Source organism: Hibiscus syriacus, unplaced genomic scaffold, assembly GCF_006381635.1.
Source record: "Hibiscus syriacus cultivar Baekdansim isolate YM2019G1 unplaced genomic scaffold, ASM638163v2 tig00110788_pilon, whole genome shotgun sequence".
Lineage (NCBI taxonomy): Eukaryota > Viridiplantae > Streptophyta > Magnoliopsida > Malvales > Malvaceae > Hibiscus > Hibiscus syriacus.
Genome location: NW_024062863.1, coordinates 2,855,190 through 2,883,106, shown reverse-complemented (window position 1 = coordinate 2,883,106; position 27,917 = coordinate 2,855,190). Strand labels below are relative to the sequence as shown.

At 32.2% G+C, this 27,917-nt stretch overlaps 1 protein-coding gene and 1 long non-coding RNA gene across 2 annotated transcripts; one reads left to right on the top strand and one right to left on the bottom strand.

Moving 5' to 3' along the window:
• Window positions 1-11: 11 nt before the first annotated feature.
• Window positions 12-20,749, bottom strand: LOC120140572. The gene is made up of 3 exons (XR_005517729.1): window positions 20,739-20,749; window positions 17,784-17,786; window positions 12-280 (listed from the first exon to the last, which is right to left on the bottom strand). It is a non-coding gene; the product is annotated as an uncharacterized LOC120140572 (long non-coding RNA).
• Window positions 20,750-22,229: 1,480 nt separating this feature from the next.
• Window positions 22,230-25,109, top strand: LOC120140879 (diacylglycerol O-acyltransferase 2D-like). The gene is made up of 9 exons (XM_039155874.1): window positions 22,230-22,549; window positions 22,666-22,740; window positions 22,835-22,920; window positions 22,998-23,104; window positions 23,205-23,360; window positions 23,450-23,536; window positions 23,963-24,060; window positions 24,366-24,453; window positions 24,897-25,109. Exons 1-9 carry the CDS (start codon window positions 22,356-22,358, stop codon window positions 24,996-24,998), a joined length of 993 nt encoding a protein of 330 aa, XP_039011805.1. The 5' UTR covers window positions 22,230-22,355; the 3' UTR covers window positions 24,999-25,109.
• The last annotated feature ends 2,808 nt before the right edge of the window (window positions 25,110-27,917 follow it).

Below are 27,917 nucleotides of genomic sequence, written 5' to 3'. Positions count from 1 at the left end.
CCTTTATTTTCAATGGCCAGACAAATACATGGGTTATAATTGTTATTACCGAATTCTAAATAAGCTCACGAGCAAAGTAACCGGAGAAGAAAATGTGAACCACTTTTCCCATGTCCACACCATGACATTGTAATGGTATTCCACGGAGTTTAACAGCTTAATGACTCGATCGTATTTGTGGGATGGCTCAATCTGAAGCTTTGCTGCTTCTACCATGGCGCATTCCTCCTGGTAAAGAAGATAGCAGTCATGTTTGCATCAGAAAGGGAACTATACGAGTCTGCTTAACAGTTTCCTGCTTAATAGGAAAAAAAGATGAGATTGTTTCCTGCTTTATCAAATCCTGAATCGTTGTGGCGGTGGAGCTGGTGGAGTTGATGGTTCGACGGTGGCGGTGGTTGTGGTGGTGGAAGAAGACATGGTTGATGTTGAGTCGTTGGGTAATTTTGGTGGAGATGAAAGAGGTAGTTGGTGACCGGTGATCCTTTCTAAGCTTTAACTGTCACTTAGTTGGATTGGACTTTGGTCTTTTGTTGAATATGCTCACTTCATGACCCATTAGTTGGATTCAGATCCAAATTTAGTTCTTCATCCATACGTTTAAATACTCTTTGACAAGGGTAAGTAAAATATTAGAATAAGAAGCATGCATTAAGTTTATTGTCACATTTTTTTAGGGACGATATATATTAATTTAATATTAAAAAATATAAAACTTAAAAGATTCATATTAGACATTTTCTAAGAAAAGAGTAATTATTTAGTGATAAATAGAATCAAAATGATTTTTAATTTGTCTAACTTTAAGGTGGTGTTTGTTTTTGCAGAGGTAAAAGGTCTGCAGTCTGCGGACCACATCTGCAGGCATCTGCAGCAGAAGAGGTGGACCAAAAGTCTGCAGTCTGCAAGAAGAAGACTGTTTGTTTTTTAACGTCTGCAAACTGCTAAAATGAACTGAAATATAAATAAACTGATTTTTTAAACTTAAAAGAGTTTTGCAATACTGATATTTAAATAATTTTAGTTTTATAATACTGAAATTTAAATAATCCATACAACTACAATAATAAATTATTTAAAATAAATCAATCCATATTTTAAAATAAATCAATCAATACTAATAAATTATTTAAAATAAATCAATCCATACAACTACAATAATAATAAATCAATTCATATTTTAAAATAAATCAATCCATACAAATAAATTATTTAAAATAAATCAATCAATACTAATAAATTATTTAAAATAAATCAATCCATACTAATAAATTATTTAAAATAAATCAATCCATATTTTAAAATAAATCAATCCATACAAATAAATTATTTAAAATAAATCAATCTATACTAATAAATTATTTAAAATAAATCAATCCATATTTTAAAATAAATCAATCAATACTAATAAATTATTTAAAATAAATCAATCTATATTTTAAAATAAATCAATCCATACTAATAAATTATTTAAAATAAATCAATCCATACAACTACAATAATAAATCAATCCATATTTTAAAATAAATTAATTCATACTAATAAATTATTTAAAATAAATCAATCCATATTTTAAAATAAATCAATTCATACTAATAAATTATTTAAAATAAATCAATCCATATTTTAAAATAAATTAATCCATACTAATAAATTATTTTAAAATAAATCAATTCATATTTTATAATAAATTATTTTAAAATAAATAACCTTATTAAATTATTTAAAATTATTTTAATAAATAACTATATTTTATAATTGTTCTTGAAGATGTTTGAAGACCTTTGAAGACATAAAACCAAGTCTGCACCAAGAAGACCTTGCGCAGACGTTTGAAGAGCTTCTGTCTTCTAAAAAATAAACAGTCTGCGAAGCCTAATGTCTGCGCGTGGTCTGCGCGACGCAGACATAAGTGGTTTGAAGAGTTTGCACAGTGAAAACAAACACCACCTAAGTTGAACACTTCAACTACTAAGATAGACAAGATGAACAATAACAATGATAGCTCGTGATAAAGACATCACAATTTGTTTTTAGAATAGAAACCGATAGTGCTATTAAAAAATGAATATCCAAGATTATAATAAGAGTTTAAAACTATTATCATAAATTAAATATATAATTTGGACATTTTCCTATAACATTAAAAATAGTCACTTTAGATTATATAAGGACATACATAAAAAATGTTAAAATCTCAATCAAAATATTCAAACAAAAAATAGATACACGCAAATATAACTGCATCAGCAAACGAACTACAAGAGGGGATTCAGCTATTGAAAGTCCATCGAACCGCAAATCAGAATTGAGCGTCGTGAGAAACTATCCACAATAGCAAAATCGAGTATCCAAATTTATTCCGAGGGTTCATAGCATGGAAGATCAACTAGATTACAAATAAGTGTCATCTTATCAGTCGTGATGTTGTCATATCTAACCCTAAAAAAACATAAAATAAAAAATAACGGTCAAACGACCGAAAAACGTGTCATAAATGCATAAATAAACGTATCATAAAAACATAGATAAACGTGTCACAAATGCATAATTATTCTTATAAAAAACTAAAAAAAATAAAGAAAGAAGATAACCAACTATCAGCAACCAGCATAAAAATCGGTACCTCTTTTGGTTAAACAAAATTAAAGAAGAAAAAGTTGATCGATATATAGAAAATAATACAAACTCTAAAAAAAGAAGGAGAAAAAAAAGAAAATGGGGGAGGGGAGGAGATGAGAGAATAGGGATGTGCATGGGTCGGATTTCGACCAGCCCGACCCAACTCAAAAATTTTACATTCTTCATCCGATCCTACTCGATCCAAAATATATATACACTCCATCCGTCCTGAACCCGACTCGATTTTTGTGATAAAATTCGAACCCAACTCATGCCCATCCCAAAACCCGACAATGGCAAAACTTTGGAAAGAGATTTAAGGTTTTCCTTTTGATTCTCTTGTGAAGAAGACAGCTTTTAATTTATTTTCTTCTTGTTTCTGAGAACCGGCAATGGAAAAGCTGGTGAGTGAGTCAGTGAGAGCCAGAGAGTATTCTTGTGGGTGATGGCGGTGGATCCGGTTACAAATTCTGCAGCGACAACTAAAATGATAGAGATCGAAGAAAGTATTTAATTATGAAGACAAGTAACTTTAGTTTTCACCACGGGATCCGTGGTGCAATGGTAGCGCGTCTGACTCTAGATCAGAAGGTTGCGTGTTCGGTTCGCGTCGGGTTCAAAATCCCGATCCAAACGTGTCATTTTTATTTTGGAACTATAATTTTCCATATTTATAAAAACAACCCTACAATTCCTCCACATTTACAAATGAGTCTCCATCTTCTTCAAACAACCAATACTAACAGCAAATAATTAGATTGTATGGTTCCGGTTGATCGCATGTCGTTTCAAAAAATTTATCAATAAAGTGTTTTCAGGAAAAGAAAAGTAATTTCGACTCGTATAAATATTGTATATATAATATTTTTCTAGACAGAATTAAATTATTTGAGCTCAGATTATCTAAGAAAACCATGTCACCTTCTATCATTAAAAACATTCTTTGAGTTCTGGTATATGCTACTGCATATCGTAGTTGATTGACATTATTGATTAATTAAGGGTAGAATATGTAAATAATCCCTCAAATAGAAGGTACTTTTCTATCAGGTCATTTGACTATAAATAATTATAAATTGACCCATTTTATTGATGTGATAACTAATAAAATTAAAGGTAAAGTATACAAATGATCATCCGATTATATGATGTTGTTTTGTTGAGTCCATCAACTATTAAAAGTTACAAAATGATCTTTCGATTATAGGGCTTGAGTCCCTCAACTATTAAAAGTTATAAAATAGTCACCCGACTACACATACGTTTTAAACTAGTCCTTTTCAATTAAAGAACGGTAGTCGTCTGAGCTGGATGTTAACATGTTGACTGTGATATGAGAAAAGATAATCCCAAAATTGTCTTAGTTGTATTTTGTGGATCAAATCTTTATACATTATGTTATCGAGTTAGTGCTTGAAACTTTAATGTTGTCAATTCAGTGATTGAAAGTAACGACGATCCTAGGTGATATTATTAAAATATGATTTTATCATATCTTAATCAACATGTTCATATTCAGCGTAGACGGTCGTCAATTTTTAATTGAAAAAAGACAAGTTTAGAACAAATGAATAATCAGATGGCTATGTTGTAACTTTTAATAGTTAAATAACTCATCAGAACATCATCCTATAAACAAGGAATCATTTATGTACTTCATCTAAAATTAATATACTAATAAATTTAACCTTCAAATTTTACATTTATAATAATTTTAATCCTCATTTTTTAATAATCAATAATCGAAATAGAAAACGAATATAGTGTCAGTGATAATTTTTCAAAACAAAGGTTGTTTGACTAAAGTAAATGACTAATAGGATAGTTTATCCATAAAAATAACAAATATCTCAAAATATTACTACTTTTTAAGGAAAATAACGTGATTCTCTTTATTATCACTGTTCACCATTTTGCATACAGCTTCATTATTCTTTGATCAGACCCCATTTGGTTCATGGAATATTTCATTCTTAGGAGTAATCTTTTTTTTTTCGGATTAAAGATACCCATGTTTGGATGGCCACATTCTCAAATGAGGGTAAAAACTGAATACCAGTGGTATCTTTTTCCTGATTTACTGGGAATGTTAATCCCCCATCTCCCTTAGGTATTTGTTTATTCCCGTCCCCGTTCTCTGAAATACCCTCCTCTCCGCTTGCTCCTGGTTGAAATAAAATCTTCTTCTTCGATTTGGCGAGAGTTGTTGCGAGGAGTTGTCCATTATTGCTTTGGTTCCCGTTTTCATTTCCCTCGGTGGCTACGTTTCTCATTTCATTTTCCGCAGAGAGCTTCAAGTAATGTTCTTTGCACTAGGCCTAGTAATATCTCAGTTCATCAACGAACTCATAAAAAAATTCGTTCAACAAGCTCGGCCTGAAACATGTGCTCTTTTAGAAATGTGTGATTCTCACAGTTGGCCTTCGAGCCACTCCCAATACATGTTCTTTTTCACCGTTTACTTCACTCTCTTGACTTGCAAAGGGATTGGTGGGATTTGCAAAGCCATGGCGACCAAGAGCAGTTGATTCAATAGCAACACATTGGGTATGGAACAATTTTGTCATTCTTTTCAGTTTTATGTTCAAGCTCTTTATCTATATGTGGAATTTTCCTTGAATCTTTTAGGCATTCAATTATAATACGGATCAAACATTTTTTCTCTTTTGTACTAATAGATTACAGATGTTGGGGTCCGAATTCTGAATTCATTAGATGTCACATTCTAAGGTTGTTTGTATGAAGTGCTATGGGATTCATGGATCAAGCACCTTTTATTTTTTTTGGTACAAATAGATAAGGGAAGCGTCATAGATGTTGGTATTCAAATTTTGAACTTATTGAATGTAGTCTTAAGGGTAGTTGTATGAACTAATTGAGTTGTTAGTTGAAGTGATAACAGCCTCAACCCTCATAAGGATGAGGAAACAAGTTCCAATCCTTGGAAGTGCACTTGTTGGGAGTGTTTTACCTTCAAACACTCTCGGCCAGACTGGGATTAGTTTTCTACTTTCAAGCCCAATGTGGCTTGGGGACACCCTGAGTTAATACACACACAAAATATCAAAGTTAAATGTGCATTTTACAAGATTATGCATTTCTTTTTATCTTCCTTTTGATTTTCTACTCTATCAAATGTAAATTACATTTTCCTTTCAAATATTTTCCCTATTTCAACTTTTCATTTTATCATTCTTTCCACTTTACGAAGCAAAAGCCTTAACGAATGATGATCCTTATTTTTGATTGAATGGTAATCCAACGAATGTTCTTTGAAATTTGAACATGAGTACCAACCACCAAGTATTGGTCTTTTCATTAAAAGGGAGACATTTTACTTCAAAATATCTTTGTTGGCTTTCAATTATTAGTGAATAATAAGTTTTGAAGGAGTCACATTAATTTTTTTTACCATGCAGGATAATGTTTTCATCTAATCAAACTATGGTGCTTTTCGAATGAAGCTTTTACTCTATCTTGTATGTTCAATATGGTATGATTAACTTTAGGAGTGTGATCGTTGGAACAACGGAGTAACGAGATGAATGTGAAATGATTAAATGTATTATGACTGGTTAAGGTTATCATGATTATAAAATAGAATAAATCTTGTAAATGGTTTCAGTCGGTTCGATAAATTGATTAGTACCACATAGGAAAGGTGGAAGCTTTTTCTGTAGTTCGAGTTAATAGTAAAACACTGTAATTGGGAAAATGGACTTTGGTTCTAAATATAGTTGCATGAATCATGACCCTATGACACCTCTCTTCAATTAAGTAGGATGCAATTTTTGTTATAACACCTTTGGAAGCTTTATGACATCAATCCTTGTTGTTTTTGCGGAAGATCAGGTTAGAACAATAAAAGGATTTTGAGTACAATGAAAATATTTTATTATGTTTTGGAGTTCCAATGTTGAATTAGAATATCTTGTTGTTCTTGATTCCTCTGTTATTTCCTTTTCTGGTTGAATGTTCGTGCTGGTGCTCAGTGCACTTATTGCTCTTTAAGGTCCTGGACTCTTGCAAATCTATTTCTGAGGTTCCTCCAGTTCTAAGGTTTTGTCTATGTTTATTTTTAGAGTTCATATTTTATGCACTGATTGTAGGTATATACACTTTTAGTGTGTCAAATGATGCTATCTCATTAAAAGTTTTGAGAAACAGGTATAGATAATTTTATTTTCAAGGAGGATTCATGATTTGATTCATTGACAGTGTTAAGATCTGTACACTATATGTGGATTGAATGTAACTCCTTTTCCAATGTCCTTTGTTCAACCAAATTGATTTAACAAATTCATGAAGAAAACTTGATTCTTACGTTTTTGTCTTGAACCATGATGTGGATATCTTGTGTCCTTTCACTGAAATAAACTCTATCCAATAGTTTTCATTTAAAATTTTGATTTTCAGTTTCAAGCTTTTGGTGATTGCATCAGGTATATGTTTTTTTGTTGCCTTTAAGTACCTTTAAAAATACAGAAGATATCCATGTATGAGAAAGATGTTTTTAGTTCTTTACTGTGTGCCATTAGAATGTTGAATTTGGTCCTTTCTCACCTGCTTCCTCCTCTCTTCTACTATTGTTAACAATGACATTTGGGTTTTCCATAATCCAAACTCTGTGAACATCTTTCTTGTTGGTTATGACAAATAGACATGCCCATCTCTGTACTATATGGACTACATTGCTACACTTCATAAGGTTGATAAATGCATGATCAATATCACATCAAGACTGGTCGTGGCTCCTCCAAACTTTGTCATCAAGATCGTCGACAAGGATGGAGCAAGAGAGTATGCCTGGTGTGAATCTGTCAACGATGCTGTCATTGATTCAGCCTCAAGATATTTTTCGTGGACTAGCTCTTCTGTTATGAATGTTTAATTTACATGTATTGATAGGGGAAAACCTATTTACATATTGACTTGATTATGTTCTGAAGTGGAAAAAGATTAGGAAATTTGATGATACTTTTTATCATTGTTTGTAATGATCATTATGATGATTACACCCTGCTAACGATCGATTCATTTCGAGTTCAAGAAATGACGTGCTCTCTCGATCTATAGATGAATATGATATGATTCTTTTTCTATTTGTTGCAAGCATTAAGATTTGAACATTATGCCAGTTCATAGGAACCTTAATATTTTTTTCCATATTTATGGCTTGATTGCGGCTGAAGAAGAAAATTAAGATGATATGTTATTTAAGAATCACCTGAATTAAGTTTTGATTTTTTTGGATAATTATTAAAAGAGAAAATAACTTCAGTGACCGAAAATGCCTTATAATATACGATTTTAACCAACTTTTTTGGATTTACGAAAATGACCAACAAATTCGCAACGCGAACTCCAATTTCGCAACTCAGTTTCCAAAATCGCAACGCGAATATATAAATCGCAACGCGAATATGTAAATCGCAACGCGAATCTGTAAATCGCAACGCGAATCTGTAATTCGCAACACGAATTTGTAATTCGCAACACAAAAGTCAAATTCGTAAAGCGCGTTTATTTTTGCAACGTGAATTTTATTTTCGAATTCAAAACACAATATTTATTTTGCAACACAAATGTAAACAGTATAATCGTAAATCATAACCTAAAACCCTAAATCACAACTCAGTCCTATCTCTATCTCTCACTCTTTACGACGACATCCGTCCCCATCTTCGACGAAATCTGTCCCCATCTCCGGCGAAATCCGTCTATCTCCATCTCTTAGAGCCACCTTCACAACCATTCACGGTCAGAAATGGAAAATCAACCACCGAGTGTTAGTTTTTTTAATTATTTTTATTTTAGTTTTTTTAATTATTTTTATTTTGAAAATTTTGTATTATTATTAGATTTTTCATATTTAAATTGATGATAAATTTACTGGTAAGTTCAGTAATAGATTAATCATTTCACTTAGATTGCTTAGTAAATTCATTCGGTTGCTGCCAATACTGCTAAAATGTTTAGTCTTTAACCCTGTGAAGTTAGTATTTGTCTTTGTTTTGTCTTTTGGTTTAAGTAATACAATTCATTCAAGTTTTAATTTGTAGAAGACTATTTGAAACTATTATTCTTCTGCAAATTGAAACTTGAATGAATTGCATTACTTCAACTAAAAAACAAAGACAAATACTAACTTCACAGTGTTGCGAATTTAAGTTTCAAGAATAAATTACTACTCTTTATGTTGTCCTTGAACCTGCACTAAACCTATATGTTGTCCTTTTAAATGTTTATATAAGTGCTTACTTCTAGAATGTTATCTGATGCATTTTGTGAACTGTGATAGAATAATGACTTGGGTGAATACCGTGCAAGTTTGAAACATATTTGACTTTGTTTTCACTGTTTAATATCATGTATGTTTATAGTGTATAATTTGTAGTTTTTGGTATATCTAACTTGGTATGTTTATTGTTTTTGTAGAATTTTTTTTCGGCTTCATTGACCTTAAGGAATAAATTAAGCCTAGACACTACAATTGCGTCGATGCTTACACCTGTACAAAGAAAATTGTTTGAGGATACTTGCTTCGGGCCATGGCTGAAAGTACAACATCCGGGTGGAGATGCTATGTTGACCCATTTGTTTCTTCAGACCATGACTAACGATCTACCCGAGAGGATATAACGTGGTGATGAAGAGATATGGTTTCATTTTCCTCCGGTATATGCTTGTTTTGGGCGAGAGGAGTTTTGCTTAATCACTGGTCTACGCTTCGGACACGATGATGTAGGTCGGTACACTAGTCATATCGCCCGTCCATCATGGTTATCTCGGGTTTTTCCTAAGCTGGAAAAGGCGAAGCCGAGTTTACACATCGACGACTTGAAAAGATTATTTGTTAAAGATGGTTTTACTCAGATGGATGACCTCGATGTTGTCCGAGTATGCCATTTATTACTTTTGCATGCCAGCTTTTTAGGCAAAGAGGCTAGACAACCTATTTCTGATGATATAATATTATTGGTAGATAACCTAAATGTATGAAACCTATTTCCGTGGGGTTCATATCTATGGAAAGCTACCTGGAAAAAGTTGTCGTCTGCCTTTGAGGACCGAAAACGTTTGTGTGGCCATGGTTCTAAATACACTTTGGCAGGCTTTATTTGAGTCTTTAAGGTAATAATTTATATATAATGTTTCCAAAATTATAATTAATTATTTAACAATTACTAATGTTTGTGTATTATATTGTTTGTAGATTTGGATATTTGAGGCTTTTCCCAGCATGCAGACATATGCAATCAAAAATTCAAATGATATTCATAGGGATATTTCCTGGAGGAGGATTCGGCTGTTGGATTGGGAAGAGTTACTACCATATACGACGATGAATGATGTAAGTTAACACAAATACTACCATATATAAACAAGTTATTACTAGTAGATGTTTAACTTTGTTTGAGCTTTTATATTGTTAGGAGACCAACTATCAATTACACAGGCTGAGCTTGTCACTGATTGGTGGCAAGCTAGTAAGCATTTTTTTGATGGCACGGGTGATGAGCAACCCCCACTTCGAGAGCCATCACCTAATCGAGACGATTATACACCTCCACAACGAGAGCCATCACCTATTCAATCACATCATCGAGCCTATTCTCCACCATCACCTCATGATAGGCGACCGACAAAGATGCCACGACATTTATCTTCCTGTTCTCCACCTTCACGGGATGAGTTAGGGGAGTTACGTGATGAGGTCAATGCTTTGCGTTAGGTGGTCGGTACTTTACGTGAAGATAATGGTGCATGGCGTGATGAGGTACGGTCTTTACGTAGTGAGGTAGAGGTTTTACGCAATGACAATGATACTTTACGTGGTGTGGTATATACTATACATGATGAGGTAGCCGTTCTACATGAGATTGCTGCATCGTTGTAGAATGAGGTTCATACTCTACGCAATGAGGTAAGTTTGTTTAATACTATACTAAAAATGCAAATAACCTTTTTTCAGCATTATTTATTTGTTTATTTACTGATTTATGTATTAATTTATTTTTAGCGGACCGATAAGGTAGATGTTTTACGTCGGGTTTTTCTTACACGACAGGGTTCATGTATCAGACGTCGTGCACATGACATTACGTCTCCGTTCACCCCAATAGTGCCAAGACTCCGTAAGAAGAAGCTCGATTCACCTGTCATCGTTCAATAGGTCTCTCCTATCTTTCAAGAGGCCCCTACAATCCTTCAAGAGGCCCCTCCCACTGTTAAAGAGGCCCCTCCCACCGTTCAAGAGGCCCCTGTCATCGTTCAAGAGGTCTCTCCCATCGTTCGAGAGCCCGATTCATATGGCATAATATGTCGACATATTGATAAACCCCTTCACGTGCCCGATATGATAGATGAGAGTTGGCTTTCGTATGAGTTACCGGTCAGTACCATTCTGGTATCTGAAGTGGAGAGGAGAACACTACCGGACACAATTCTAGATAATACCCTTTGGTCTAAGACTGCAGTTGATTTTTATCTACATGAGCGGAGCCAAGGGTGTTACACTGACATATGCAAACTCGACAATGATATGCATTTGTTTCTTGATCGGTCTTGATAGGATGTGTTATTAGGGGTTGAAGACAATGACTATTTCGATGGGGGGTAAGTCTTATATTCTTCTTATATTACATTTTGATTAAATTTTTTTAAATTTATGAAATTTACTAATATATGTATTTTTTTATAAAACAACATATTGATGCATGGGTGTCACGTCTTCTGATAATAAGGAAATTGAAGAAAATAAAAAATACGCGATGGACTATTATGCCGACGTCTTTTCACGTAGCTCACTTGAAGGATCAGAGAGACACTTCATATGTGTTGGGTAATGGAAAAGCTAAACTTTATCCTGCGTGGTGGGAGGTCGATAAGGTTTGTATTTATTTTTGAATATTTTAAAGGTGTTCATAAATAAAAATTTGATGTGCGTAATTGAATTATTATTTATGATTGCATGTGTTTATCCCTGTTTTGGAACGTCGTCATTGGCTTCTCGTCGAACTTCAGCTCCCATCCCTGAAGACAATGGTATATGACAACATGTTGAATTACATACCATTGTATGATTTGAGAGATATTATTTGTAAGGGGTGGAGCACTCATTTGGCTAAATACTTGGATGTGATTGATTATTGGACTAATTCTGGAAACAAGAAGCCAAAGAAGTTCAAAGTTACAATGATCAGAGACGAGACCGTGCCACAACAAACGCAGGGAGCCAGAGGGGATTGTGGTCCTCTCGTATGCATGTGCTTGGAACGTTTGACGACAGGAAGTAAACAATTTCTACCTCCCACAGATAGAGATAGAGGTGCAGTAGGCTTGTGGTTTCGACATTTTATGGCTAGAGCGATATATGCGAGACGCTGCCTACCTGCATATGCGTACTGAAAGTGTGCATAAGCAATTGGTAAGTTTGAGCAAGTGTTGTTAACATATATACTCTTTGTTGGTTTGAAAATGTTTGGTTAAGTACCTATAATTCAATAATTTATTGTTTGTTTGGTTTCTGCAGCTTAATCCTGAAGTGAGCTGCGTGAAATTGATGTATTTGTGCATAAACAACTGTCTGCATGAAATTGATGTATTTGTAAAAGTTGATTTGTTTAATTGATGAGGAAATAAGAATTATTTTTTGCTTGTTTAAGTGATTTGTAAAAGTTGATTTGTTTAATTGATGTGTAAATAATTCTTATTTTTTGTTTGTTTAATTGATTTGTAAAAGTTGATTTGTTATTTTAAATTTCAATCTGCATTATGTTGAAGGCAAAAAAGACCTGTTGAAGGTACACTTTCGCAATGCGAAAGTCAAATTCACGTTCTGATGGTTGCGAAATTCAAATTCGCAACGCGAAAGTCAAATTCGCATTGCGATTTCGCGTTTCGAATTTGACTTTCGCAACGCGAATTTGACTTTCGCAACAATCGCAACAAAAAATCTGATAAGTGATAACAACTGAACAGATCATAGCAATGTTCAAACTCAAGTTACTAATGAATGTCTAACTGAAATGTATGCATTCACACATAAAATACACATAATACAACGTTTGCATTTAAAAATCACCTAAGTTAATAAGTCCCAAAAGGTGAAGCCGGTTGTGATTAGGATTTTGATTTTGATTTCCTTTTGCTTGGCACCATATGAGCTTTGGATTTTGATGAGGATCCATATTTTGGTAAAGGAAAAGATGATTGTGATGGCACTGGTGATCCACATGTCAACCTTATATGACCATTTTCCTTGCACCGACTACATGTCGATATTCTCTTCTCTTTACCCTTAGACGGTATACGATCGTGATTTTTTGGTCGGCCAGGTAGCCTATTGTCCATGACTGGTGGCAAAACTGTTTGTAAGACATCTGGTATGTCCCACTCAGAAGGATGTGGAATATGGTAGATAATCTCGGCATAAGTCTGTCGATATACTTCTGTAGTGTAGCAATCCATAGCGTATGCGCTTGAATCATCTTGGTTTAGATGAAGAATAACTTTTATAACATGGCCACACGGATAACCAGATGTTTGATATTTCATACAACTACACGTCTTTGCATTTAGATCGACAAGCCCATTTAAGTTATTATCCAATACTTCAAACAAAGTGTTTGAACATGGTTCAACTCTCCATGACGTTGACTTTACAACACGTTTTGTTATTTTTTTCCAGTCCATGGTGTAACACGACGTTCCAATGTTCATGTAAATTTAAATAAATAATACTTAGTAAAATATATGATAAGTTCCGAATTTAAAGAAATAATACATGCATGGTTTCTTTTCTTGTAGTACCACTGTTGAATAGAGGCTCGAAAAAACTCCATTAACATGGTAATGGGTAATTTCCGGGAATGACGACTTAGAGCGTTGATTGATTGTGCACTATTAGACGTCATGAAACCATATCTTGCTCCAAGTTGATGTACTCTTAACTATCTTTCAAACTCGACATCTTCTAGTGTTTGAGCACATTGAGGCAAAACACGTCTTAAACAATTTATATGCTTATTAAAATCCACTTCCCGATAAGCTTTTACAGCCTTCCAGTATGTCCATTTGTGATTTTTTTATACCAGTGGACCTTGATTTTAGATTTCTGTACAAATGAACACCACAAAGTCCATGAAAAGCATCTGGGAAACACCTTCTAACAGTGTTGTCAATTGAGTTTGCCCTATCGAATATGATTTTCAGATTGCTAATATGACCTATGCAATCCCTAAGATGCCCCATAAACCATGTCCATGAATCAGATGTTTCAGATTTGCCAACCCCGTAAGCTATTGGTAGTATCCCATTGTTAGCATCCATGACTACTGCTAATAAGTTTACTCCAAGGTATCGACCTTTCAAATGTGCTCCGTCAACTATAATAACTGGGAGCATGCAAGTAATAAACGAACGAATCTACAAAATAATATACACAAGACATAATCATTTAAATGTGAAATGCATGTAACTAACAAAAATGAGTCAACAAAATTATATTGATTTACTAACCGTAACACCAATGGCGATAAACAACAACTCAAAGCGTCAATCTCTATCTGTTTTGATATGAGTTACCGACCCAGGATTTTTCAGCTTTAAATTGTGACAATAAGCCGGCAGTTGGGCAAACGATGCTTCTGAAGACCCCCTCAACAATTCCAAGGCATAACATTTGGCTCTCCAAGCTTGAGAATATGAGATATTAATCTTGAACCAAGCATTCATGTCTGTCATAATTTCATGTCCCCGATATACCCTGCCATTCAAAAACATTAACTCAGCCAGAAAACCACCCAACACCTTTTTGTTTACCTGTCTATGGTGAGGAAAAACTTGGGTTCTTGAACATGTATGTTTATCAATAAAAGTCCTAACTTGAAACATTTCACAATCTTTTATCCTCTTTGCAATCATACGCCACGTACAATTTTTGTCAATCATACACTTTGTTTCGAAACGATCTTTGCTTGATTTGTTAACTTTTAGTTGATAGCCATCTTCCACACATTTTGTATACAAAGTTATCTTCAAGTCTTCCTTTGTATCAAAACAATCATCTTTCTTGATACGAATAACTTTTGTGTAACAATCAACTGTTATCTTTACCAACTCTTCTTCCGGTATATGAAGTAATTCTGGCATATTCCAATTATACTCCCGTGGCATTTTCTTCTTTTTCTTCTTCAGGGTTATATGAATTACAGAATGGATGTTCAATATGTTCATTCACAGTCGTAACTTCCTCCTCATTATTATCAACAACATCTTCCTCGGCAACGGCTGTTTCATCATCAAAATTCGGGTATTGACCAATATCAAAATCATTACACGCATGGTCTGTTTCTTCTTCTAAAACACCATCAAAACCCGAGTATTGACCAAGATCAAAGTCCGGGTATTGACCAAGATCAAATTTCGAATACTGACTAGTACTCACAATTTTTTCTGTTGGCTCATAATCATCTAACTGGTCAATACGAAAATCGGAATTTGGTGTTGAAAGTTGATTGAGATTCGGATTAGGAAAAGGTTGTGGGTTTTGAGATTGTGTTTGATATTGTGTTTGGCATTGGAAATCTGGTGAAACAAAATTTTCTTGGTGATGAAATTGTGGTGGAACCATTAAATTTTGAGGTTCATAATAACGTTGTATATTATGAGCACCATAAATTGGGGTTGAAGAACTTAGTTGATTACTACCCGTTACTGACCCAACTTCACTACTTCTAGGTTCAACAACATACAATGTAACATCATCTTCTTGCTAAACACTAATGTAAGCAATGAATCGTTCAACATCTTCATTTTCGGTTAACAAATAAACTTTACATTTTCTCTAATAAGATATCCTAAATCCACTTAGAGGCTCTAAATTCAATTTCTTTGAAATACGTAACATTAGAGTTTCATAAGTTAACTTTTTTAATGTCAGTTTTAGTTGAAGATTCATAGGTAAAGGCATATATTGTAAAAGACTATTAATATTCTCTCATGACCCTCCAAAACACAAATCTATCCAAACATGATCAATATTAGATGATTTCATTATACAAATTGTAAATTAATTTACTAAACAAACGAGCTATAAACTACATATCATCACTAACTTAGAGAAAAACATATCTTTATTAAGTTGATAGTTGATAATTTGGGAGAGAAATCATTGAAAAATTATATAGAAATGAAATTATGTAAAAAAAAATAGAGATGGGGAAGGATATCGTTGGATATAGGAACAGATGTCGCCGGAAAGAGTGATAGATGGAGATGAAATGAGTTGCGATTTAGGGATTTAGGTTATGAGTTGTTGTTGCTGCGTAGTTATATACCCAAAACATTTGTATTGTGAAACTAAAACCTATTGCGAAATTAAAATTCGTGTTGCTAAAACAAAATTCGCGTTGCAAATTTGAAATTCAGTGTTGCGAATTTAGAAATTGAGTTGCGAAATTGGAGTTCGCGTTGTAAATTTGTTGGTCATTTTCGCAAATCCAAAAAAATTTGATTAAAATCGTATATTATAAGGCATTTTCGGTCACTGAAGTTATTTTCTCTTATTAAAATTACACATTAATTTTATTAAATGGGTAAGTAATACATAAATATTAATTATGTACCAAAACAAATACATAAATATTAATTTATAATTTTATATATAATATATATAATTTTTATTTTTGTTTAATTGTATATATAAAATTTTAATTTAATTATACACATTTAAAAAGTAAATGCATTCACTTATAATAAAATCATCTTTGTACATTTTGGCAAGAGTTAAATAATTCATTTATTAAAATGTTCATATGATTATTTAGTTAAATGTTGATGTAAAATTTTAATATATTTTTAGATAAATTATATAAAATTTAATATTAATTAAAATTAAAATAATATATGATATATTTACTCTTTTATTCTACCAATTTATATATAATTTTATAAAAATATATATATATAAATTTTATTAAAAGTATATATATTAAAAATAATAAAGTAATTGCCTAATTACTCGTTGCTGTCCCCAATTTAAGTTGCTTCCGCCCCTCCCCGGGAAAAAAGGTTAGTGGAAATCGTGCTTGCTTTTGCAGACAAATTCATCGACCTCAAAGCTTAGATACTTCTGAGGTTAGTGGCTATTGAAATTTCGGCTGTTTTTGATTTGTTTTCGCTCAAGGAAATTTAGCTGGTTGTGAATGGGTTTTTGGAAGGAGTTCTGTAATATTTATGAATAATTTGCCAACTTTTTATTTACCAATTGCGGTTATTGCTTTTGCTTTGGGTTTAGGGTTTATTCCACAAATATGACGATTAATGTTTTCGGTGGAAGACATCATCAAACTTACACGAATTATAGAAAATTTTAAAAGGATTAATGATACTAGTTTTGGGGAAAATGTAATTGGGCAACTGAATTTTTATGATGGTGTTTGATTTTGCTTCGACATTCATTAGAAGTACTATAATGGGTTGATTGGGTTAATATGCTTCAAAGCATCGGTAGGCTTGCACCATTAAAGAACATGGTGTTGAGGAAATGGTGACTATTTTTCTTCCATTATTTCTATTCTTGCAATGAATAGGATCGAAAAAGGAGTACACTTTTTAGTAAGTGGTGAGACTCTGAGTAGGTGATTTGGTGTGATCTTAAATGTTGGGTTGAGATTGGAAGTAGCGTTGTTAACGAGTATAGAGTCTCGACTCTAAAAGGAGTACACTTTTATTATGTGGTTTATTGTAGCGTTTCTTTTATTGACTCGGTCTTGATTTGGGAGTAACTACCAACAGAAGGAACTTTCACTATGGAGGGAGGTTTGTAGAATAACCAAGAAATACTGTGTAGTTCGTGAATGGTCTGAAAAAATTCAGCAGGAGAATGGGGATTGTTTGAAGGAAGGTTATGTGTCAGTATTGCCTGACCATGTGCATTTGGATATTCGACAAAATGATCTCAGTGAGTTACTGGATATATGGAATCAGTGAATTATGGAAGATAAAAGAGAGTTTCAGTCAGAAATATGGGATATAGCACTCCTGATGCCAGTCAATGAACCGCTTATCCGAGCTGCAATACAGTTTTGGAACCCAGCTTATAGGAGTTTCACCTTCAATAGGGAGGACATGACCCCAACTATAGAAGAGTATACTGCCTTGTTGCGAATAAGAGTCAGCAGACTCGCATAAGATACACGTAAGGCAAGACAAGCCAGCACCGTTGAAAAAAGTGTCTTGCAATGATAACGGGAACGGACACCAAATGCTTTGAAGATCGGATCTTGAAAATATGGAATAGCAAGTGCATCCCACGGAACGCCCTTTGGGAGTTACTTCGAAGTGATCTCGACAATGCAAAAAGGATGGACATTTTTGCTTTGGCGGTTTATGGTTTGGTGATTTTTCCGGAAAAAAACTAGGGCATGCAGAGGCCGCCGTAGTCGATCTGTTTTGGAAATTAAAAAATAAAATCAATCCCTCTCCGATAATTTTGGCGGAAACCATTTTCTCCCTCAACTATTGTAAGAATAATGGGGAAGGAAGATTTATTGGGTGCACACAACTTCTCCACATTTGGATAGTGAGCTACTTTTGTAAAAAAGAGAATGTGGTTCTACGTCTATATTTGAAATCATTAGTATCATTGTCGGATTTTATCAAGAGTGAGTGGTCGGAGAATACCACAGTAGAACAGTGGGCTGCTACTTTCAGAAATCTTAGAAAGGAGGATGTCACATGGAGAGTTGGATGCAGCATTCCCCTCTACTATACAGTTGTGGAAAATAAGAATTGGGTTACGCTGCTAGGATTATGGGGCTGTGTCAGTTAAGCGCCCTTGATGGTGCAAAGGCAATTTGGGTTTCCGCAGTTTATACCTGTGACCCATGGGCTAGATCAGTTAGAGTTTCCATATTGGTCTGAAGGTTACATGGGAAAAATCCGTGAGATTTCCGAAGTTTAGAAACAAACCTTCTATCTAGAGGTAACCAAATACACAGATGAGCTCACTACAGATTATGAGCTATGGAGAGCACAGAATAAATGATAAGATAGTATTGCCCCTGGACCAACAGTTGAGAAAGATAGGTTGAATGAAGAGATTGCTAGACTTCGAGGAGAAAATCTTCAGGTAAAGGGGAAGAGAAAAAAGGATACATCGAAGGATGGCATAGTAGAGTTGCAGTTAGAGAACAAGAAACTTCACCTTACCACGGAGGACACAGGGTTAGGCAAATCAATAAAGGACTGGGAAAAGGAGATTAGTGATCTCAAGGGAGAGAGGGAGTTCTGGAAGAACAAGTCAATGAAAGATGAGGAAAAGGTTGTAGGGCTCTCCCAAGAGGAAAATGAGGATCTGAGGGCCCTATTTGAAGTTGAGAAGGAGACTTTGTTGGAGAGAATTCGGGACTTAGAATGTTCGGTACAGGGCCACAAGGATCATATTGATTCTCTTTTGATGACTTTGGACGAAAAAGACAGAGAGTTGAAGAACACGCTTCATGTGTCGGAGGAAGCTTGCCGTGAGAAAGAGAAGAGCATCAACCGCTTGATTACTCAGATCCGTGGAGTAGTCCGAAGGGTGAATGATGTGTCTGTAGCTGCTGAAGCTCTGAGACAAGAGATCAGTCAATCGGGGAAACATGGGCATGCGTTGCTGATATTCTTGGACGAAGTGAAGAAACAGTGTGATCATATTAGATGTTTTTGTGATTGATGAAAGCTGGTTTTGTTCTTAAGTGGTTTTGTTAAGTTACTAGCTGATTCTCGTTAGGTTTAGAGCTGAAAAGTTTTGTTTTTCTTTGTCCCATTTTCTTCTTATCTTCTACTCCTCCCTGCCCTTTGCAGCTCCGACTACCACCACTTCATCTTATTATTATAGTAAAATATATATGAAATTTTCATACTTAGGTAAAATGACTGCTAGATCTAAATCATGATATATCAAACTACCATTAAGAACACTAACCCGAGACACTGAGTATTGTTGAGGGCTTGTTGGAGAGGAAGATGACGTGACCTGTGGATATGCAGCTACCATTTTGACGAATCGGAGTTACTGAAGTTTTTACTTCAGGTATTCAATGAGCTTACCATCCTCTTTTCATTTCACATTGTAAAAAGTCAAATATATATGAAATTTTCATACTTAAGTAAAAATATGAATGAAAGATAATGTAGGTGCTAACCTATTTGATGATGATTAAAGCCTTCCGGCCTCGCTTAGTCGTAATGTGAAGAATCTTTAGTTTTTCTAACATGGTTTGTTTTGAAAATGTGATGATTTAATTTAGATTATTATAAGATAATATTTATTTAGATTTTTTAATTATTGGTAATATATATATATATACCTTAAAGACGTATATGCTCAAATCCAATACCTTTAGGAAGAATAACATTTATTTTTATTACTAAGATTAGTGGATGAATTCTAAATAATTATAAGCTTTTAAATCGTAAACCATTCAAATAATGTGATTCGATTAGATTTTCAAATTATTCAATTATTTTATTCACCTATATTTATAACCATCACCGTTAGTGTAAACTAACAAATTCATCAATATAATAACAATAAATTGGGGGACCAAATCAATATGAAACTTCGGGAGGGGCCAAATCAATAAATTATGATACATGCACTTATCATTTTTGTGTAAGAACCTTACTTTATTATGTAAAAAGATTTCCCTTTATAATATAATTTCTAATAATTTTATAATTAATTAATTAAATAAAATTAAGGGTAAACTACACATTTAATATCTCAACTATCACTTTTGTTATGTTTTGGTCACCCAAATATTTATTTTTCAAAATCATATATAATGTTTAGTTTTGGTTTCATTTTGATCATTTGTTATTAAAAGATTAACAAAACTGAGATTAAAAAAAAATTAATTGAACTTTAAATCTAATTTCAGGTACCTAATTAGATAAAAAAACTTAGATGCTAAATTACATATTAAAACCAAGTTTAGGTACTAAAATACATATTTACCCATTTTAAAAAAGAAAAATGTTGCCACGTTATAAAGGGTGATGCCTAATGGGGAAGTGAGCCCACATGGCATTATTCCTAAAAGCAAACAAAAAAGAAGAAGAACAATCATGAACACAAAATAGTTAGAATATTTAAATAAAAATTAAAACTCTAAAATCAAAAGAAAAGAGATTACTTTTTAAAAGTTTAAATAGTAGAATGATCGGAAACAAAATTAAACCATATAAAGAAAAAAAAAACTTAACTAAGTTATGAAATAGTAGAAAATGAAAAAGTAAATTCTGAAATTAGGTAAAGATTAAATACTCTCGTCTTTTAGAAGGCAAAGGCAATTTTGATATTGAAATTCCAAGTATTTTAGAAGGCAACAATTGTCTTTAATTCTCGTACTGTCACGAGTTTTATCAAATTCAAGATATGTTTTTGACAACTTAAAATTTATAAATTTTGATTATAATATTCTCAAATCTCATATCGTTTACATATGAATTTTTTTATATGTTTAAATATGACTCAAAATCATTTATAAATGAATTGTCATATCAGTATACGTAAACGATTACGTTAATATTATTAGCTATCATGTCAACAACAAAATGATAAATAACCGTTTTTATCGATCAAAGAATAAGATGAATACAATTAAATCTAAAGTGATGTAATTAAGAAACATGAAAACAATTATTAATTTGAGGTTACCATAGAAACAAGAACACAAATTAAAATGAATTAAATTTTATAACAAACAAATAAATATAAATAGAATATTATTAGTTTGAGCTCAAATTATTTAAGATATATAGTATAGCACACATTAACAAATTAGATGCAGCTAATGGTTAAAGATAAATGTAAAATTTTATGTTATAGTCAAATTTGTAAAATTTTATGTTAGAGTCAAATTTATAAATTTTTAAAAGAAAAAGAGTTTATAAAATTTTATGAGATGAAAATAAATTTTTAATAAAAAATATATAAAAAATTTAAATATATGATAATTTTAGGTAGAAAATAACTCTTCGGTAGTGGATGGCCATCTTTGAATTTGAGTAATTTTTATTATATTGAATTTTTATACCATTTTATTTGAGAATCTTATTTTTTTAGCTCAATTTTATTTGTAATTATTGATCAAATAATCATTAAAAAGTCAAAATGATTTTTTAGTCTTATACATTTATATTTTGTTTTATTAATTCGGTTCTTAAAAGTTGTATACATAAAAGATTAAAAATTATGTTATCTAATTAATGCTTTTTTTTATGTATTTTAAGAATTAAGAATCAAATTGATAAAAATTATAAATGAAGAGAAATAATAAAGTTATTTTTATAGTCACCAAATAAAAAATTAAAGATAAAATTGAATAAAAAATTAAAATGTATCAAAATTTCAAATAAAATAATACATGGACTTAATATCACAAAAATAAAGTATTGAAGACTGATAAATTTTATAAGTTTGGTAGGCAAAATGCAAGTGTCCTAAAACTTTGAGGATCACTATTGTTGTTTACTCAAAAATAAAACTTTTACCCAAAAATCTAGCTTTTGGTAGAAATGTTGTGGAATGCACCGCATCATCCCATTTACTCGCAACAGAAATTAAGAGGGAAACATAGCGAAAAATGTTGTGTGATATGAAGTGTTAGTTAACCCAAAATACAGAGGAGAAGTGCAGAGTTAAAAAGCGGAGGCGATTGGGTCAACGGCGTCGGAAGATGGCGGAAGAGAGGGCGGAGGAACAGGCGTATACGCCTGGACCTGGATATCGGCAAATCAGTGGAAGAAATGAATTCCCGTCCAATATTTTGCACGGCGTATTAGCTTGTTCGTTGTGGATTGGATCTTTGCATTGCAACGTCTCCGTCCTCCTTTTCTCCCTTCTCTTCCTTCCTTTCTCCAAATTCCTTTTGTTCGTCCCCCCTTTCTCTTAATCTTTCTTAACCGTATTACTTTATCTTGTTGAAAAGAAAAGAAGAGAATTCAAATCACAGAAATTCATTTCTTTCTTTGGCTCAATATTCCCAGGGTGGTTGGAATCCTAGCGGGTTTCGCCGTTTTCCCGATCGATGAAAACAATAGATTTGGGCGGAGGCTGGCCAGGTAACCATTGTCATTTGTCACTGCTCTATTATCTAATCTCTTTTTTCCCCCAGCAATTTTAAGCTTAACAAGTATTTATGATCGGAATGAGCAGGTATATATGTAAGCATATGAGCAGTTATTTTCCGGCCACTCTCCACGTTGAGGACATAAACGATTTCCAGCCCGATCGTGCTTACGGTCTCTTTCCTTCTTTCTTTTATTCTGTACTTTAAAATTCTCGAGCATATAATCCAGTTTGCTTGCAAATGCTGCAGTTTTCGGTTACGAGCCTCATTCGGTGTTGCCGATCGGAGTTGTTACGCTGGCTTCACGTACGGGTTTCATGCCTCTTCCCAAACTGAAATGCCTTACTACTAGCCCCGTAAGGACAATTTCACTCCCCCAAACTTTCATATCCTTTACAATTTACTCAATTTTCTTTTAGCCATAACTTGGTTGGTGGTAAACATGAATGAACATAGGTATTCTACGTTCCATTCTTGAGGCATATATGGACATGGTTGGGTGCTACACCAGCCACAAGGAAGAACTTTTGTTCTCTGTTGGGAGCTGGTTACAGTTGTATTGTAGTGGTTGGTGGAGTCCAAGAGACATTCCTCATGCTGCATGATTCTGAGGTTCCATTCTTCTATATCATCTCTGTTGTTTTTTTCTGGTTCAATCAAACCCATAACAACTTGCTATATATACTAACATGGAATTACAGGTTGCATTCCTCAAGGCACGAACAGGATTTATTCGGATAGCTATGGAAATGGGGTGTCCACTGGTCCCTGTTTTCGCCTTCGGTCAGGTTATCTTCGTGTTTGCCGTATCAGAATTCATTAAATTTAGCATTATCCCACCTCATAATTCGTTCATCCAGGATAAGCTAACCAATATACCCTGTAATTAAAAAAAACTCATTTAAATATATATTTTTTTTAGTATTATTAGATAAATAAAATTTAATGAATAAAATTATTTTTCAAAGAATATGTTATTATTTTTACAGTTAATATCATACATCTATTTTTATTCATTCAATAATCTTAAAATTAATATAAAATTAAAATATATATACTATATGAAGGATCTTGTTTCATGTTATAATATTAAAAACTTTTACCATTATATAACCTGCAGATCATTGTTTTTTGAATTTGTTAATTATTATTTTTCTAAAAAATTCTACAATGTTCTACACCGTCTGAATCTAACTTCCTGGCTTCTGCACCAGTCATATGCGTACAAGTGGTGGAAACCAGGTGGCAAGTTCATCCTGCAGCTTTCAAGAGCTCTTAAATTCATCCCTATGCTATTCTGGGGAGCTTTCGGGTATGAACTAAATTATATTTATCAGTTTTCTTTTGTCCTTTTTGCTCAATAGTGGTTGGAGAAACAGTCGGGAAACTACTTCGATGGAGGGAGGAATGGCATTACCATTAACTTTTTGGTTCAATTATCTTCTAGGTCCTTAATAGTTTTAAAATTAAATAAATCAAACCATTATTTAAAATAACCTTTCTTTTTTTATTCTTTAATTTTCAAAAATTTATTAGTTTAATTCAAGTTCAATCCTTATTAGTCATGGAAAAATTGTATGTTTGACCCCTCCAAAGAATTAATAATTTGATTTGCAGAACTCCAGTACCCTATCAACATCCGATGCATGTAGTGGTTGGGAAACCTATTTACTTGACAAAAAACCCGCAACCTACTAACGAAGAGGTATTTTCTTGTAATGCTTTCAAATTCAATGGTAGAGTTTACTATTATTGTAGTCTTTTATTGCCTTTGATGACACAGAACAACTCCCTACTTTATGCAAATGCCATGATGTTGCTTAGTGAGTAAATGATGCTTTTCATTTATGTTATTTAGATTCAGGTCGGGTGCTTCTCATAGTACCATCATATATGATATACTATTTATCAATACTTCAAAAAGCGAAGAGTCATAAAGTATTTGTATCAGAGACATAAATATATATATATATATATATGACTTCCAAATACATGGAGAAATCTAATTATGCTTGTATCACCCACACTCGAACCTAACGAGAACATTAGGGTTAGCCAAAGCACTATGTGATTGCTTTCCGACTTGTTTTTTATTTTCATGAACTTGCCAAACTTTCATGAGATGCATTAATCAGACATGTGACACAGGTCCATGAAGTACATGCTCAGTTTGTAAAAGCTATTCAAGATCTGTTTGAGAGGCATAAAGGTCGTGTGGGATATGGTGATCTTCCATTAAAGATTCTTTGATTTGAGGTTGGGTGGTTTAAGCGATCACCAATGTTTGTTTCATTTGCCAGTCTCATGTACCATCTTAATTCAACATCAAATAAGTACCCTAGCTAATAACAGCTTTGGAGACGCTTGGCTTGCATACATGTATGTGAATAAGAGCCTTTTTAAAAATCTTTTATTTGGCACATGTAGGTGCCATCGATACCTTTATGTTCTATTCTGATTAATTTGATAGAGTTACAAATTAATTCATCGATCGTATCATCTTACTCATCTTCATTTATCTTAGAGATTCTTATTCTTATTTAATTAATAATAATTCCAATAAAATTATATAAATTATGTTTGAAGCTAAAATTTTCAATTTAAACCTATATAGCATTTTCTACATGTATATGTTTTAGTGAAACAGTCAGAAACTAAAAAGGTAGTTGATCAAACTTCTAAATGACATCTGAAATAATTTCTTTTTAATTCTGGTAAAGACAATGTGTCACACATTAACTAATATTCCATGCTTATGAAATAACATTTTTCAAATATTAAAATTAAATGACTTTGAAATACTCGAAGCCTGCATTATTGTCGGGTTATAATAATTGGTATACAAACAATTTTAAAGCACAAAGCAAATGCCATCAAATTTAATAATTTTTCAAGATAAAAGTATATAAATGGTATATGGATTAAAAGGCGTTATGTTATTAAATATTTTAACTATTAAAAGTTAAAAGATTAATCGTTCGATTATAAGACGATGTTTTATTGAGTTTCCGACTATTAAAAATTATAAAATGATTATTTGATTATTATACTTCAAACTCATCTTTTTCGATAAAAAAATTAACAGTTATCTAAATTAAATGTTAAACTTTTGATTGAGATATAATAAAATCATATTTTAATAATGTCTAGTGGCACCACCGTTTTCTTCAAGCACTGGTTTGACGACATACTATAAGCGGATAGTCGATCCAAAAAATACAGTTCAACGATTTTGGGACAAGATTTTATCATATCTCAATCAACATGCTAACATACAGCTCTTACGTCCGTCAAATTTTTAATGAAAAAGGAAGAGTTTGAAACATATGAATAGTTAGATAATTGTTTTGTAACTTTTAATAGTCGAATGACTCAACAAAACATCTTATAGTGAGAGATCATTTTGTAACTTTTAATAATCGTAAAACTCAACAAAGCAACGCCCTATAATGTTTGGATCATTTATATACTTTATCCTATTTTTTATTTATCAAACTTTATCTTTTATTATTTTAAACTACGTGATAGCAATTGAAGTTATAAGTGGGAAAGCTGTTTGCCTCCACAAAAAATAAAAATAAAAACAAGTGTGAAAATCCAATTTAAAGGGATCGTTATGGAACTTAATAAATCAGATCTGGAAAGGTGCATAGAACATGGCTAGGTTCTTTGGGCAGACAATTAAAACAAAGCATTAATAATGAGATTTTGCTTAAAACAGATAAATATAATATTAATTAATAATTATCCAAAATTATTTAAAATATATCTTAGAATCAAATGAACCATATAAATATTTAACAACTCATGGTACGATTTGTTAATTTATTACAATTCGTAGAAGTATAATCTAATTTAAGAAATACATAAATAAATATAAACATATCATGTGGAATTTATTGTTCTGAATTTTAATTATAAGTATAATTACAATTAAAATTTATTATTATAATGTATAATCATAAATATAATTGGAATATATATAATAATATTATCATATGATAAACTAAAATTAAATTAATTTAGACTTGAATCAATTCATAATATTTATATATAATAATACATTGATTTAAAATCTCAGAAATTTATTTATATATATATATATATATATATATATATATAACTTTAACATTAAACTCACGAATTAAGAGTGTTTTTTTTATTAATTATGAGTGTTCGATTTGTTAATCAATTATTTCAAATAAAAAATTATAAATATCTATTATAGGACGATCTTTCTAACTTAATTTGTTATGTTTATAGTATTATGATTTAAATCTTTAAATTAATTTAGAAAATATAATATTGTATCTTGTTAGATCAATTAATAATTAACTCTTTGTTGTATTTAAAAAAAATAAATGTATGCTTAAGCCTCAAAACTTGCAATTTTTATAATAATTATTGTTTCCTAGAAACACGTGCAGCAGCATGTGATTGCTTTGAAGTTTGACCTGCACGTCTATTAGTTCTATGATTTTCGTTAATAATCATTAGGACTATGATTATAATTATACATTTATTTTAAAAATATTTTAAAATCAAAAAAAATATTTATATAGATTTTCAAGTTGATGCTTGAATTGATGAAAGTTTAAATATATATGATCAACTTAATCAATATGTTAATGAGATATCGAAAGAGCTATATGGAACGAATTTAGCTTATTGATCATTATTGGTTTTTCTTTTTTAACTTAAGTAAAGAATTGTCATTGCTAAGAGAATTGTGGTCAAATCTTAGATTTTATCTTGATAAATCACGAGAGTTTGATAGTTTTTACCTTTGTATTATAGTTAATTTGATGAAGTACTGACAAATCTGATGTGCTAGAAGCTAGAGTTTTTCGAATGACATCTCCATAGATATATATAACATATAAGGTTGTAGTGGTGGAACTCTTAATCTTTGAGTATCAACGTTTGATTTATTTTATGTACATTAAATGGATGTATGTGTTTTTTTTTAATTTAAATATAGTAATATGCGCGTTTTTATTTATATTTATTGAGGTTTAACTTTTTTTGAATTTATTATTGATCGGTTAATACATATTATATTTTACAAAGGTCTATTATGGGGACGATCCTCTCAACCCAGTTTACTGCATTCACAAATGTCATGATTCGAACATATAACCTTACTTAAGAAATTTAGTGTTTCATCCT

Excerpts from the sequence above, each read along its gene's own strand:
- LOC120140879 (XM_039155874.1), top strand. The coding sequence starts at position 22,356 with ATGGCGGAAGAGAGGGCGGAGGAACAGGCGTATACGCCTGGACCTGGA. Across the intron at positions 23,361-23,449 it reads TCATGCTGCATGATTCTGAG|GTTGCATTCCTCAAGGCACG; the intron begins GTTCCATTCTTC and ends ATGGAATTACAG. Across the intron at positions 24,061-24,365 it reads CTATTCTGGGGAGCTTTCGG|AACTCCAGTACCCTATCAAC; the intron begins GTATGAACTAAA and ends TTTGATTTGCAG.